Source organism: Asparagus officinalis, chromosome 7 (assembly GCF_001876935.1).
Source record: "Asparagus officinalis chromosome 7, Aspof.V1, whole genome shotgun sequence".
Lineage (NCBI taxonomy): Eukaryota > Viridiplantae > Streptophyta > Magnoliopsida > Asparagales > Asparagaceae > Asparagus > Asparagus officinalis.
The window spans coordinates 11,688,138-11,703,695 of record NC_033800.1 but is presented as its reverse complement, the minus strand read 5'-3'; the positions used below and the strand labels follow the sequence as shown (position 1 = coordinate 11,703,695).

Below are 15,558 nucleotides of genomic sequence, written 5' to 3'. Positions count from 1 at the left end.
AAATCATCAAAATTGCTATCAGATTCCCCAAGTTTTATATCTGCCACGCTACTCTTAGTTAGGAGGATAAATTTAGAACAGCTTATAAGAATTGGGGGTTCTAATTGCAATTTGAATACTTTAAGAGATTAATTCTGAAACAGTTGCAAATTAGGGGGGGGAAATAGTAATTTCAATGATTTGAGGGACTTTTAAGAATAAGCTATTTAAGATGAGCGGGACCAATATCGAAAAAAATCCATTTTATCTTTTCCGTTCTGGGTTTTGTTCGCAACGATTAGCCTCAGAAAAAGAATCCGGGCTCTGCTCCCAGTTTACCCATTTCCTCTTCTCTGCTTCATGGGCATCGAGTAATTACGGAATGGCCATCAGCATGAGCTCCCTTTGGGACTTCACTTCACCAGTAAGCTCCCCATTTTCATTGCTTGCAAATTCATACCTCTTATCCTGGTTTATCTGGTAATAAATTTGTGTTTTGTTGATTTAGATTTGATTTTAAAAGATACCCATGAGTTGTATGCTGCAATTAATCCTTATGTTGTGTTGTTGGGAACGCAATGATTATCTCTATATGATTTGGTTGCATATAGTTGGGAACCCATGAATTCGTTACAGGATTTGGGGAAGCCAGTTACAACCCTAGTTGCAAGTTTGCACTTTGTCATTTTTTTTAAAACTTTAACTGGAAATTTTATCACAACCCCAATTGCGAGTTTGTGCCATGTCATCTTCTTTACTCGCAACTTCACAGGAAATTTCAAATTGTTTTTTCTGGATTTTGAGAAAATTGCTATGACTTGAACTTTAGGACTTGAATTCTAGTAAAACAACAAGAATTGGAATCCTCTTAAAAGTATTTTTTAGGAGAATAGCGCCCTGTAGTATCACCCAACTCCGAATAGATCCCCTTTAGTTCTGTTTGTGTGGATATACCCATCGTAGTATTGACCCAAGTGCGAATACACCCTCTTGGTGAACTTTTTTGACTCTTTTACGGTTCAAAAAAGTTAGCAATTGGCGGTCTACCTCACCAATAGAACTATAAGGGGTCTATCCGACTCCTCAACAAAAAATTTCACTCAGGGGGTCCATCCGCACAAATAGACCATCCGCGTTGATAGAATTTACAGGGGGTCTATCGGCAATTGGGTGATACTACAGGTTGTCTATTCGCAGTTATGAAATAATTTTTTTCCGACCAATACTCTTTATTGCATGTAACCTAATGACATCTATTCAATCTGTAACTCCATGATTCTCAACTTCATGAGTTCTTGGCATGCAACTTCAAATGCTAGCAACCATATGGACTTAAGTCTCATCCTTTCTTTGATTCTGTCTTTGATCTTTATGCTAAAAGTTTTGGGTGGATAGTCTCGTCTATCAGTATATGTGTTTTGGTTTTAATGAACTTTGAACAAAATTCCATAACAAACAATTGTTACTAAAATTCTAACTTTTCAGGGCTACTTGAATAAAGAGACCTTCTATCCTAGCTTAGAGCGTATAAGTTTACGTTTGTTCCTAATCCGTTCAAACCAATAATCGAGGAATTCTGTATAATGTAGAGTTCACATGCTTTATCTAATCATCCAAGTTTCTTGGGGTGGTATGACAATCATTAAGCTATAGAGAGATCTGGTATAGCAGAAGTATCTGTAAACATTGCGGACCGGCTTTGACATTTTGCTAGAATACACAACTAGATGATGCTTCTTGCTGCAAGGTAACTTGGGAATTCCTCTTTAGGATGCCATTTTGTCTACTTAGGGCGTGTCAAGTCAGAACTCTGTGCTTGTTTGGACTACTGGATTTTTTTTTTTTTGGGTGTGTGTGTGCGTGTGTGTGGGGGGAATTGGAGAGGCCTATTCCAATTCTTAGAGTTAAATGTGTTTCATCCCCATTTACCATGGGTAAAAACATAACAAAGGCAGTTCAAGTGAAGTCGCATAAAGCAACACATGTGGCTTGAGTCTTCTAGTGTTGAGGTTTATAGTTTTTCATATTGCATTTTCGATTTGGAACCATGGTAGGAGATACAAGAGAACTTATGAAAATTATTCTTTTAGAGTGGACCTTGGGAAAATGTGACTCTTTGTTGGAGGGGGAGCTTTGTGTGGGTGGATGAATTGGGGGGGGGGGGGGGGAGTTGCGACAGCCGCAACAAATGTAATGAGAGGTAATATCCTCCCAACTTTTAGGTTGGGTGGAAGGGACCCACTTGATACTAAAAGAGAACAACTGCCAATTTGCTGCGTTGCAACAATGAGAGAAAAATTAATTAGAATTACATTTAACTTATTTTCTAGCTTTTATTTCTTTTAAGATCATGAAATTTCGTCCATCTTCACCATCTTGATGTTGACTTCCTAGACATCCTATTGGTCTTTCTTAATGAAGCGGTACCAGCCACAATCATGCCAAAGTAAAACTCATTGGTACTCATTATTAGACAATGGATTAACTGAACCAAAAGAAATTAAAAAACGGTGCATAACATTACCTGCCAAGTTCTGATACTTTCTAAAATTGATTATTTTAAATGTTTTTGCTTTTAATGTAACAACATGAGCAGACAAACTGCACATTCTTTTCATTGCTAGCTATAATAAAGTAAAAATTGATTCTTAAAGAGCTAAAATTTAAAGTCCAAAGTGGAACAGTTGCCCATTACATTTAATCATTCATTGAAAATAAAAATAAAAAGAAAAAAGAAAAAGAAATGGAGTAATTTGGTTATTATTTACCTGTTGGATTGTTTATGGTACGAATGGAACTTGGGATTGGATCAATATACCTGTGATACTTCCCTTCTTGACATATGATCACTGCACCTTTTACATGGTTTTTATTTATAATATCTGTAATCTCAGCATATCTACCTTATCTTTTTGTGGGAATATGTAGATCTCAATGCATGCATTTGAGACAATTTTCTGGTCATATCAAAACTATTTTACTTTTAGTCCACTAGATCAATGTATTGAACCTATTACTAATTACTAGCATGCAGCCCATGCTAAGCAGGTGCTGACCACATTTCTTCCTGTGATGACACCCATGTTTTGTTGATGTCATGCTTACTGCATTTTTGCTATGTATAGTTTTACATATTCATAATTTTGATCAGTACTTTATTCATTGAATTATATAATATTGTTATTAGAGAGTCATTACTCCTGATTTTTTAATTGAATTAGAGAGAAATATCTAGATCAAATATATTGGTATGATTTTATTAAACTTATGTTATTTATGTAGTTATCGGTTTTTATTTTAATAGAAATAGAATAGAATTATATTCAATTACAACAAAAGTTTTAATAATTCTTTCAACCACTGTATCAATAGAGTTATCTACCCTATCTTAGCATATCTACCATATCTTTTTACGGGATTTTGTAGACCTCAATGCATGCATTTGAGAAATTTTGTGGGCATATCAAAACTACTTTTCTTTTAGTCCACTAGATCAATGTATTGGACCTATTACTAAATATAGTAAATATTTTGATGATGGTTCTTGCATTCTTGATGCATGTGCATTCATCTTTGTTATTTCATGAATGGACAAAACAATACACATGCAAATACATGTTTTCTCTTCACGTGGCTGACCTTTGTATCACTTGTCTACATATATTACGTATGACTTAAAATTAATCACTTCTTATATATGCTTAGCAGTTTATATAATGCCGAATGGAACTCCAAAACGTAGACCAATTAAATATTTAGACTTGCCCAGGAGTGATTCTTGCCCAAGGGCCTTAGGATTGAATTAGAATCCCTCTAACTGCGAAGGAGGATTTGTATCCACGTAATATTCTAAAAACTATATGGGTCACAACATATAGGGTGTGTTTGGCAAACCCTTATAACTGGGCCACGGCTAAACCTGGCCCAGTTTTGAACTTGCTTTTAATTGCCAACTCTACCTCAGTTTTTGCTTAGCCAAAAAACAAGCCTAAAACTAGTTCTTCTTTTATCCACCCCTCCCTTGAATAATAAAAGAACTGATTTACCTCAAAATTGGACCAGATCAATCCCAACGTAGTTTTGAGGAGTTTGCCAAACAAGCTCATAGATCCAGCAGAACTGACAAAATTACAAAAAATAGTGATTCTTGACCTTAGGCCTGTGTGAAAGAGTAGCTGATGGTGGAGAGTTCATCTAAAAGAGCTTTGAACAAAATTCCCTAGCATAACAGCTACTATAATTCTGAATTCAAAGTAGTTTAACAGAGGGACCTTCTCAGAGTGTGCAGATTTACATTTGTTCCAAATCCTCTCAAATCAATCATCAATGCATTCTGTAAAATGTAGGGTGCTCATGCTTTATCTTATCATCCAAGTTTTCTTGTGGTGATATGACGATCATTAAGGTCTAGAGAGATCTGGTACAGTAGATTACCAGGAAAGCTCATGGACTGGGTTTAACTTTTTGTCAGCATACATAATTATATAATGCTTATGCTTCTTACTGTAAGGAAATTTGTTTGTTATTTCCTCTTTAGGATGCCATTGTTTCAGTTAAGGTGCGTCAAGTCAGAAGTCTGCGCTTGTTTGAACATGTCCTACTTGAGACTAGGTTTTTGGGATGACTGTACAATTTAAATTGTTGAGCCTGATCAGATCAATGAAAGTAGATAACCTAGCCTTCCAATTTGCTTGACATGTTGCTTGGCTGGGGAGGCACATGCTAATGAGACCATTCCTTTATGGCCTAAAATTTCATCTAAATATTTCTGAATTCCAAATCTCTCCGAGTTCATTTATTTATTTGTTTGTTTAATCCAACTTTCATATTAGGTGAGGAAATCAAATACTTAGTTATATGTTCTCCTTCAGCATTTGCTATGGTAAATAACATTTAGGAATTAAATATCTCAAAGTAGCTAAATGGTGTAAAGCATAGTACAATGTGGCACATGTTTTATAGTATTGAGATTTATCATTTTGTGTCTACATTATATTTCCTCATATCACTGTTTTAAAAAACCTCCGCCTAGTCCGCTTAGACGTACGCCTAGGCCTAGGCGGTACCTAGGCCGCCTAACTAGCGCCTAGCACCTAGGCGGTAATCGGTATTTAGGCTACCCACCTAGATTTTATGAGCGTTTAGGAGAGCATTGTCTGCTTACGTGGATTGCACCCTGTAGGAATTGGTTATGATTTTATGTGTTGTAGCCTACACGTCCTCCAAACTCCATTAACCTCCAAATATGAACACCTCCACTACCTCCTCCGACCTTCAGCAAAACCTCATCGACCACCACTTTAATGAAGAAAGAAATATCTGAATGTGCTTATTTCAGTGAGTTCACTGAGATTGGGTGGAAGGACCCACCTTATACCCCCCACCCCCCCCAACAAAAAAAGGAGAAAAAGAAAAAGAAAAAGAAAAAAAACCAATGGCGTAACTGTTGGCATAAAAGGAATAAATAAATAAATAATTACATTTAGCTTATTTTCTGGACAGATTTTTTATTTCTTTTAAGATCATATGAAATATCACCCTTATTGTCTTGATGTGGACTTCAAGTTGGTATTTTTTAATGTACAGGTATCAGTCATAATCCAGTCAAAGTAATCATGCTTTAGGCAATCAATTAACGAGATAAAAGTAACATAAAAATGATGCATAACATTAACCACTGATCCGCTAAATTCTGTGCTTAGTTGTGTTACAAGTTGAAATCTTTGTCTACGTTATCCGGACAATAGATCTTCGCAACTAGGGGTGCTAAACCATATCCATATCCGACAAAATATCCGTAACTATATCCGGTGGGATGCGAATGTGGTTACTCAAATCTATAACCAATAGGATATGGTTACGGATATGGTTTTTCTTGAATGTAATTCCTTTCCTAGAGAGATGTGGTACTTACATTGTTCAATCACTTACTGTAGGAGAGAAGCTTCTATTATAGAATCTTTCTCCTGACTATAGAGTTGGATGCTTCCTCCTTGCAGTTAAGGTTTATTCCCACCCCAAATTGAATTGAAAAGTGGCTCGAGTTTGTAGTGAAATATCCGGATTCATATCCGAAATATCCATATTGGTCATACTATTACAATACTTTAATCCTTAGATTATGGATTTGAGATTAATTTTGATGATCCAGATGTCTAATCTTAGCTTTTTAGATATAACGAACATAATAATGAACTCTTTTGTATCACATGAGCTATAAAATTTTCAATATTATCTAGTTATCTTGTATCCATTTTTATCCGCTTATATATGCGCGTGTATATCTGTATCTGTATTTGGTTTTAGTGGATATGATATAAATTTTCCTTACCGTATCTTTATTTGTATCCGTATCCATGATGAGTAAGCGAATATGGATATGATAAGTGTCATATCCAAGTTGTATCCGAACCGAATGCACCCCTATTCGCAACCCTTGCTTTCGAACTAGATAACATCAATTTCAAAAACATTTGGTTCTACAAGATCAGGAAGGAGAGCAGTTAGGTTTTAATCAATGATTTTGATCATTAAATAAACTAGCTTTTGGTTACTCTCTCTCTCTCTGTATGTGTGTGCGTGTGTGTGTGTGTTTGTGTGTATAAAGATCATGACAACAAACCTTATGAACTTAAAACATAAATCATGTTCAAAAAAGTTATATGATGGTGTTTGAGATTTGACATCTAAACTTTCTGGGGTGATCTACTAGATTAGCCTCACCATCAAACCGACAAAATTCATAACAAATGAAAACAAGTCCAAATGCTTCAAACCGAAGGCAAAAAAGAAAAAGAAAAAGAAAAAGAAGGTTAATGTTTGAATCTTCACATTTTAGATGATGCATTGCCTGATTGACATAAGTTACACATGCAAGTGTGTCAATACGCATGCTGCAAGCCTAACATAACTATTAGAGTATTAGATTAGTATTGGTTTAGTCTCACATTTTTATTTATGTAATTGTATTCTCTTAACCTCATTGCAAATGAAGTCTGACTATGATACTATCCTCTCTGGCATCAAGTCATTTCTCCGAAATACAATATGGCATCAGAGCCAATTTGATTCTAATAACATGAGCAGAAATAGTGCACTCTCCCTGCACAGTAAGCTATGTAATAGTTAAGATCAGTCCTTAAAGTGTTAGAAGTTTAAAAAAAAGGTAAAAGTGGAAAGCTTACCGTAAAGTTCAATCTATACGAACAAAAATGAAGGAAAAAGAATGAAGTGTCAAGATCATCATTTACCATTTGGATCTTTCATGGTGCAATCTGAAACTGGGATGGAATCTTCATCCTGAACGAAGAAGGTACCCTCAAGTATGAGAGTACCACTACTTACAATTACTATCTTTCTCCTCCTATTCCAATAATTCGTTGGGCTAGTAGAAGCATGAAGGGATCTGCTATCTTTTCTTTAATTTATAGACCTTCATGTTAGAATATTAGGAAAGTTTTTTTTTGTTTGAGGTATATTAGGATAATTGTAAAATGAATATATATGTTTCCACAATTTTTTTCTCTCATAGGTCAATGTACCTAAAACTGTTACCGTGTGGACATATATGTACTGCTTTTTTACATGAATTTTTTTTCACGTTCTCGAAATCTTAGCATATCTACCAGATGTTTTTGTGTGAATAATATAGATTTTCATGTATGTATTTGAATTATATAAATATTATTCATGTACCCATAAAGCCTCAGTACAATTTTATGGGCATATAAAAACTATATTTCTTTTTGTACTCCGCAATTTCAATGTATTGACCCTCCTATCAGATGTAGCACTTATTTTCATGATCATTCTTGCGAGCTTGATGCATGTTCACTCATATTTCTATGTCATGTATGAAACCACTTTTCATTCCCATAAAACCATATATATGAGCACATGTTTGCTTTCTTACATGGTTGGCTCTTGTATTGGTTGTCTGCATGTCGTACATATGACTCGGACCTAATCGCTTCTCCAGTCAGCTTAACAGCACGTATGCAGACAGAAACTCCCAATTAGAGACCAGTTAATATCTTTCTTGCCCACAGCGAAGCATTGGATTCTTGCCCAAGGCTCCTAAGATTTGAAATATGCTGTGCTTAATTCAAAATGATGGCTTGCATCTACATAAGGTTCTAAAAACCTGTATGGATCACAAATTGTGAAGCCAGCATAAATGGAACAAGTCTTGATGTATCGGAGAAGAGCTGAACCTGTAGAGTTTACTTAAGTCAGTGGATTAAGCTTGTCCCATGCTGGAGAACACAATGGTGATTTTAATATTTACTCGTATAACCACTTATGCTTTATCCTACAATTATCTGAAAGACGGTGCTCTGAACCCACAGTGCGATATTTAAGAACAACTTTGCCATATTCTGATGTTTGCGGGGTAAACTTGATTTATAACTCTTTTCACTATATAACCCTCGTAAGAACACTGTCAAATGTCTGTCAGGCTGTCGAAAGTTGATGGGTATTTTATTGGGTAAACCAACCCATCTTTGTTATCTAAATGTCTTAATATAGAGCATCGGATACAGATATGGAGATTGATTTTATCCTTGCAGGCTTATGAAGGGTGCATTCAGTTTCTCCATGAGATGATATCTTAATACTGATTATTTCAGGTAAGTCTTGGGCACACCTTAATATCTTCTAGAAGGACCAATCAGGTTTTGGCAAAATCATCTAGACAGAAGATAAAGTTTGTTGATTCTCAGTCAAGGAGTTCTACTAGGGGTGCTCAGAGGCTCACGATCACTTCAGCCACAGATGATGATGAAACCACTCCTAAACCAACCGCTGCAGATCCTTTATCTACCGAAACTTCAGCTACCGCTACTCAACCTCCACCGCCTGCAACTCAACCCAAAGTCCAAAACACTGTGCTAAAGAAACCACCATTGACAGCAAGGGAGAAGCTAAGGGCAGCTCGAGTTCTCTCAAGATATACCGACTCAAAACCTGCAAAAAAGTCACTCGGAAGCAAAGTATTGGACGCAATGAGAGAGGGCGATGGAGGTAAGAGAAGATCAGGCCTCCCTCAAGCTCCTGAAAATTTATTGGATGATAGTAAGCGAGGAATGCCAAAGCCAGGGTTGACTTTCGACTTCCCTGGGGGCTCCGACTTGTTCTTCATCGTGTTGTCAGTGGTTTTGATCAGTACTGTTATGTTTACTACGACTTACGTTGTGTGGAAGCTTGGTGCAATTCATTTCAACGAGTATTGAAGCGATAAGGGTTGGGATAATATTTGTCGAATGATTTGGATGTATATTTTGTATGATTCAGTATTTTCTGTATAATGACTTTTTTTAGCTGTATATCTATCGAAAGTTCATCGACGTTTGTCCTTTCCATTCTTGTTTATGTTCATATTTAATGGCCTCAGAACACATTGGGATTTCCTCTTCTCTGCTTCATGGGCATCGAGTAATTACAGAATGGCCGTCACCATGAACTCACTTTGGGATTTCGCTTCACCTGTAAGCCCCCCATTTTCATTGCTTGCTACTTTATTACTCTTACTCTGATTTATCTCATAATAAATTTGTATGTTGTTGATCGAAAATTGATTGCATGATAGTTAGGCACCCATAAAATTCTTTACGGGATCCGTAGAGCATAGCACTCTTTGGCTTGTAGTGTTGATGCATTGCAACTCTAATTGCAAGTTTGGAACTAATCATTTTTCTACTTGAATTAGGATTAAAGATCACAACTTTGCAAGACGTTTGTTGTTGTTTTCCAGTATTTTATTAATAATATTTGCTATTACATGAATGTTAGGACTTGAGTTCTAACAAAACAATAAGAATTGGAATACTTTTAAAGTTAAAAAAAAAATTGAAATTGGACGGAGCCAAACATCTAAATTGCTAGTAAGCTAATAGCATATATTCAATTTATAACTCCATGATTCTCTACAGGGACAGATCTAGATTTTTTTTCCTTTCCCCTACTGGAGGCACTTAGACATTTATAAGTATGAATTAATAACTTAAATTAATATGATATCTACTGATAGAATTTTTTTTAATAATAGTATCACAAAGTTATCAACATATAATACTTTTCATTATCATTTTCATATCAATACATCTTTCATCACAAAAACTAATAAAATGTAACTAGATTTCAACAACAATCTTTCATAAATTCTCATATGGGGGCATTAAATAAATATTTAATGGAGGTACAAATAAATATTCAACAACTATCTATTTAAATTATTAAGTTATTTTCTATATCAGACTCTATAAACAATTTTATATACAGTAGCGGTTTTAGGATTTTGAGAAAATAGTTTCACTACATAGCACAATGAATTTTTGTATTTGAAGAAAATTTATCTAACTGTATCATTAGTAACACTATCGAATACATCTTTTTGAACTTCATCGCGTAAAAAACTCTTTTGACAGCTAAGAGCATCTTAAACAGTTTCCCCAAAAATTTCTCCAAAATGGAGAAGCAAATGTCATATTCTCCAAATTATTTTTGTTCCAACTCCAACAGCTTCCCCATTTTGAAGAATCCTGCATTTATTACAATAATAAAAATATTCCACATCCCTATTTTGGGATGCTCTTATGCATTGGAACTGCCTCATGGCTATTTTTGTAATTACGGATTTTGTTTTATATTTATTTTCTCCTCTATCCCGTTTTGAAGAACGTGCTGCATTTATTACAAAGCTCTCCCCAAATATTTGAAGAATGTCCCAGATTTGGGGAAGACTCCCTCTTTTTTTCTCCTCCATCTCTATTTTGGGGAATGAGATGGGGAATCTGTTAGACCAAACAAAAGCCTAAAATTCTTCAAAAGTGAGAATACTAATAAAATAAGGAAGCTGTTGGAGATGCTCTAAGCTTAGCCGCCTATAAAATCCTCACCATCTTTAAAACGAAATACACGAAATAGTTGTAAGTGGCGAGTTTTTAAGTGTGGCAGGGTTTTATTACTTCTCGAACAAAGTGGCCATGTGACCCTAATTTGATATAGGTGGATACTGGATCCGCCAATGTTTATATATTACTAAAGTCAATGTTAAATTATTTTAAAAACACACACACACGTCATCCATATATCGTGTTACCTAAGGGGCTGTTTGGTTGTATGTTTTTACCATGTAAAAGGATGTAAAGTGTAAAAAAAGTGGGTCCCAATGTCAGCTTTCATCACTTTTAATTGTTTGTTTGTAGTTGTGAAAATAGTGTAAAGTGATTTCATATGCTGATGTGGCTTGTAAAGTGATTTCATGAAAAAAAGACATGATTTTAGGAGAAAGCTAACATTGAAGTTAGGAAAAAATAATAAAAAATAATTCCAACCAATATGATCATTTGAGTAGGGACCATTTTTTACACTTTCCAAACAAACAATTAAAGTTTCATTTTGCAAATCAAACAAGTGTTTTATGATTCCAATGGAATCAAAAACAAACAAAGAAAAGTATAAAAGTGAAATTGATGAGGTGGACAACAATTTTCCAAGCTGTGTCATAAATACACAACTTTACCAACAACAACCAAACAGCCCCTAAATGAACTATTTAGGGGCTGTTTGGTTGTATGTTTTTACCATGTAAAAGGATGTAAAGTGTAAAAAAGTGGGTCTCAATGTCAGCTTTAATCACTTTCAATTGTTTGTTTGTAGTTGTGAAAATAGTGTAAAGTGATTTCATATGCTGATGTGGCTTGTAAAGTGATTTCATGAAAAAAAGACATGATTTTAGGAGAAAGCTAACATTGAAGTTAGGAAAAAATAATAAAAAATAATTCCAACCAATATGATCATTTGAGTAGGGACCACTTTTTACACTTTCCAAACAAACAATTAAAGTTTTATTTTACAAACCAAACAAGTGTTTTATGATTCCAATGGAATCAAAAACAAACAAAGAAAAGTATAAAAGTGAAATTGATGAGGTGGACAACAACTTTCCAAGTTGTGTCATAAATACACAACTTTACCAACAACAAACAACAACAATTTAGATGTTTCAAGGTCTGGGTTTGGGGTTGGGGATATGAAGAGGTCTCTTTTGAGATGAGGGGAGATGAGAAGGGGCTTGGTATTCCTGATGAGAATTTTAAGTGGCTCAGTCTCTTTTGTTTGTTTTTTTAATGATTTAATGAAATAGAATAGATACAAAGATCTGGTAAATGAAATAAATGAGCAATTAGAGTTGAAAAATGACTGTTAAGTAATGGGTAAAATATTAAAATAGAAGATGAGTTTTTTGATATTGGTGGAGCTCCTAACTAGGAGCTTGTTGGAGCTCCATAAAAGAAGGAGGGCCTCCCAAGGCTTATTTTTTTAATTTTTTATTCTAAAATGCTTGAGAGCTCTTGAGAGCTTGGTGACTAGGACTCCCAACTAGGAGCTTGATGTACTTGCTCTTATATCATCAGCTAAGCAGACTACATAATGCAGAATGAAACTACTAAATGTAGGTCGACAATGATTCAGCCTTGCCCAATAGCGAAGTATTATGATTCGAATTTGGATTCTCTCTAGTAAAAAAATTAGTGGAGATATTATTTTTGTTAGTCTAAGGTGTAGACCCAAAGTCGAGATAAGAGCTGGAATCAAAACGACGAGAAAACAAGCAGACAGATCCACGGTCGACCGTGACGGTCGACCGCGCGCGAGACCTGCACGGTCGACCGTCACGGTCGACCGCGACGTTGTCAAACAGTTTCCTAAACTGTTTTGGATTCTGTTTTCCCCAGGACTCTATATATACTTAAACGTTTTTAGGGTTGCAATAACACGAAAAAAGAGAGCTTTTTGACTGCAGAAAGAGAGAGAATCTCAGAGAGATTAAACCCTAGTTTGAGAGCTTGTAATTCTTCTTCAATTAATAAAGAGATTGTGTGGTGTGGCTCCCGAGGACGTAGGCACATTGCCGAACCTCGTTAAATCTGTGTGTTCGTCTCCTTTACTATTTTTGCACGGTTAGATCTTTATTTGTGGTATTATTCCTGTTATGCGCAGCGGAAATTTCGGCAACACCTCCGGTGCGTAAGGTGCACAACAAGAGATTAGATCACAACGAAATTCTCGTTTCTCAAAGGAAACAAGAACCAAAAGCCAGATATCTCATCAAAGTAAGATATCAGCTCTTCCTCTCATCAGTTCTAAGACTGAAATATCAAGGGAACCTACAAGCTATTACAAATCACGACAAGAACACAAATTTTACGTGGTTCGGCAAATTGCCTACACAAGCTATTACAAATCACGACAAGAACACAAATTTTACGTGGTTCGGCAAATTGCCTACGTCCACGGGGTAAGGAGGGGGGAGATCTACTATTAGAGGGAGAGAATACAACTAGGGTTTACAATCACTCAATCTAAACCCTCTCAAACGAACTTTCAAATCTCTCTTAATCTCTCTCTACAAAGGGACAGCCGACTCTGTTCTTTTGCACAAAAACAACCGCAGTCAAAACCTTCTCGCTCTTGCTTTTCTCCGTAGCCGCCAACGAAAACCTCCTGCTTTGCTTTTTCGCTGCCAGCAATTTTTCACCCTGCAGCCGCAATTAACTCCGTGCACAAAACCCTATGCACTTGTTAGAGAGGAATATATAGCAGCACAATGTAAGCGGGTGGGCCATCACGCATGCGGAAACGAAACGCGAAAACGAAACCGCGTTGCTGAACTTGAATCACCCACGTGGGTGGTCTCCACTCACAATTCCTACTTTTCTACTTTCAACACAAGGTCCGGAAGGGTAAGGGTTCAAGTGATTGTTTCGAATCCCCAACAATTTTTATACTAACTATTGTATTTTGTGAGTGATAGATTCATTCTAAATTTAGCACTTACATTACCTTCATGTATTGCACTCATACATAATTGACACTCAAAGACAAATCATAACCATCAATTAGACAATCAACGATTCTGATAATGTAATAGTCTCTCCACTACTTTTTTTTTCTTTATAATGCAGAGGATCCGAATCATTAGGATTCTAGCCCAAGGTCCTGACGCCGTAACTAGGCTCATTATACGGATCACAATCTATAGGTCCAGCATATCTGGCACAAATCTTGTCATCGTAATGTAGCACAAAAACAATAGTTCTTCTTGATCTTTAATCACTCTCAGCATTTTCCCTCATAATTTTCTATTCTGATCTACAGCAAGGTTGACTCATCTAATACTCTCTGGCCAAAATGTCTTCCTAAATAATGTTGTCAAACATCTATCAAGTTGTAGATAGACGATAACATTTCTATTGGGTATATTTGATCTATACATGTAATCTAAATGTCTTACTAAATTTCTCGGATGTAACTATGGAGATTGGTTTTATACTCATACGTGTATAAAGATTGCATTTGGCCAGTTGCTCCACGGGATGGCGTTTTAAAGTTGATTTATTTTTGGGTGTATGGGTGTAAGAGTAGTTTCAAAACTGTCGCATAGTTTTTTTTTTTTTTTTTGTTCTTGGTTAATTACAAACGTTGGTCATCTACCTTCCAAACTCAACCCCTCCAATGTCATCAAACAAAATCTGATGGAATTCATATGACATGTCATTTTTTGTCGGGAAAATTGAAGAAGAAAATTAGAGAATTGAATTTGTATTATTCACTCTAACAGACTTAGAAAAAGAATGAGTTACAATCCTCTCAATGCAATATCTCTCTAACAACTTAGAAAAAAATTACAATCTTCTTGTATCGGATTCCTGATTTACAAAAGAGAGAAAGATCGACGTGGATTCTTCCCTTTGTTTAAAACTGGGTTTTTCTTGGTGTCGATGGAATGCCTCCCTCGATGTTCGTGTCGAGTTTGCTTTCCGTTGACGATCCGAACGTTTCACTTCATTGGAACACGGTTTCTTCCTATTGATTGATATTGAGGAGGACTTGCATGGCAAGTTTGAACAGAACTCTTGATGAGTTTAGGAACTCAGTGCGAGTTTTAAACTCTGTAAAAGAGCTGATTTGAACCGAAAATTGGTTATAAGCCAAGTACCAAAGCTCCTTGTTGCTGAAGAATACTCTCGGTTGAAAAATGATGAATACCGAACTTCTTCTCCAAAATTCTGATCCTCCCTCCATTTAGATCCAGCGGTGAAACCCACTATTTATAGGGGTTTAAGGGGTGTAACTGCCCTCTTAAATCTCTCCTTAATGAGGGTTTATGGGGTGTAACCGCCCCCATTAAGTGGAAAAACTGTTTTGAAACCATTCAGGTTCTGTTTGAACCAGTCAAACGCGCTGCAGACTCTTTTATTAATTTCCATCATCATATGTCTTGTGATGGTTTATAACATAAGTTAATTGTGATGTTTGAAGTTTTTATGGGTGCAATAGTTTTTGTTCTAAATTAATTTCTCAAAGTAGCTATTGGATGGGAGAGATATAACTAATTTGAAAAGGATTTTGAAAAATGATTTTAAATAAATAAATAAAATATTGCCACGTCATCTTTACTTTTATAGTTTCTACAATAAGTTATTTTGCAAACAAACATTTTATTCAAAAAAGCTATTTGGCTCGCGGTTGGACCGCGAGCCAAATAGCAGATTTCACTCACCGTGTTGACGC

General features: G+C 35.7%; 1 protein-coding gene across 1 annotated transcript; it reads left to right on the top strand.

Moving 5' to 3' along the window:
• On the top strand, positions 245–9,377 carry LOC109849196. The gene is made up of 2 exons (XM_020419007.1): positions 245–403; positions 8,610–9,377. The coding sequence occupies exons 1-2, from the start codon at positions 362–364 to the stop codon at positions 9,210–9,212; spliced, it is 645 nt and encodes a 214-aa protein (XP_020274596.1). The 5' UTR covers positions 245–361; the 3' UTR covers positions 9,213–9,377.

Excerpts from the sequence above, each read along its gene's own strand:
- LOC109849196 (XM_020419007.1), top strand. The coding sequence starts at position 362 with ATGGCCATCAGCATGAGCTCCCTTTGGGACTTCACTTCACCA. Across the intron at positions 404-8,609 it reads TTTGGGACTTCACTTCACCA|GTAAGTCTTGGGCACACCTT; the intron begins GTAAGCTCCCCA and ends TGATTATTTCAG.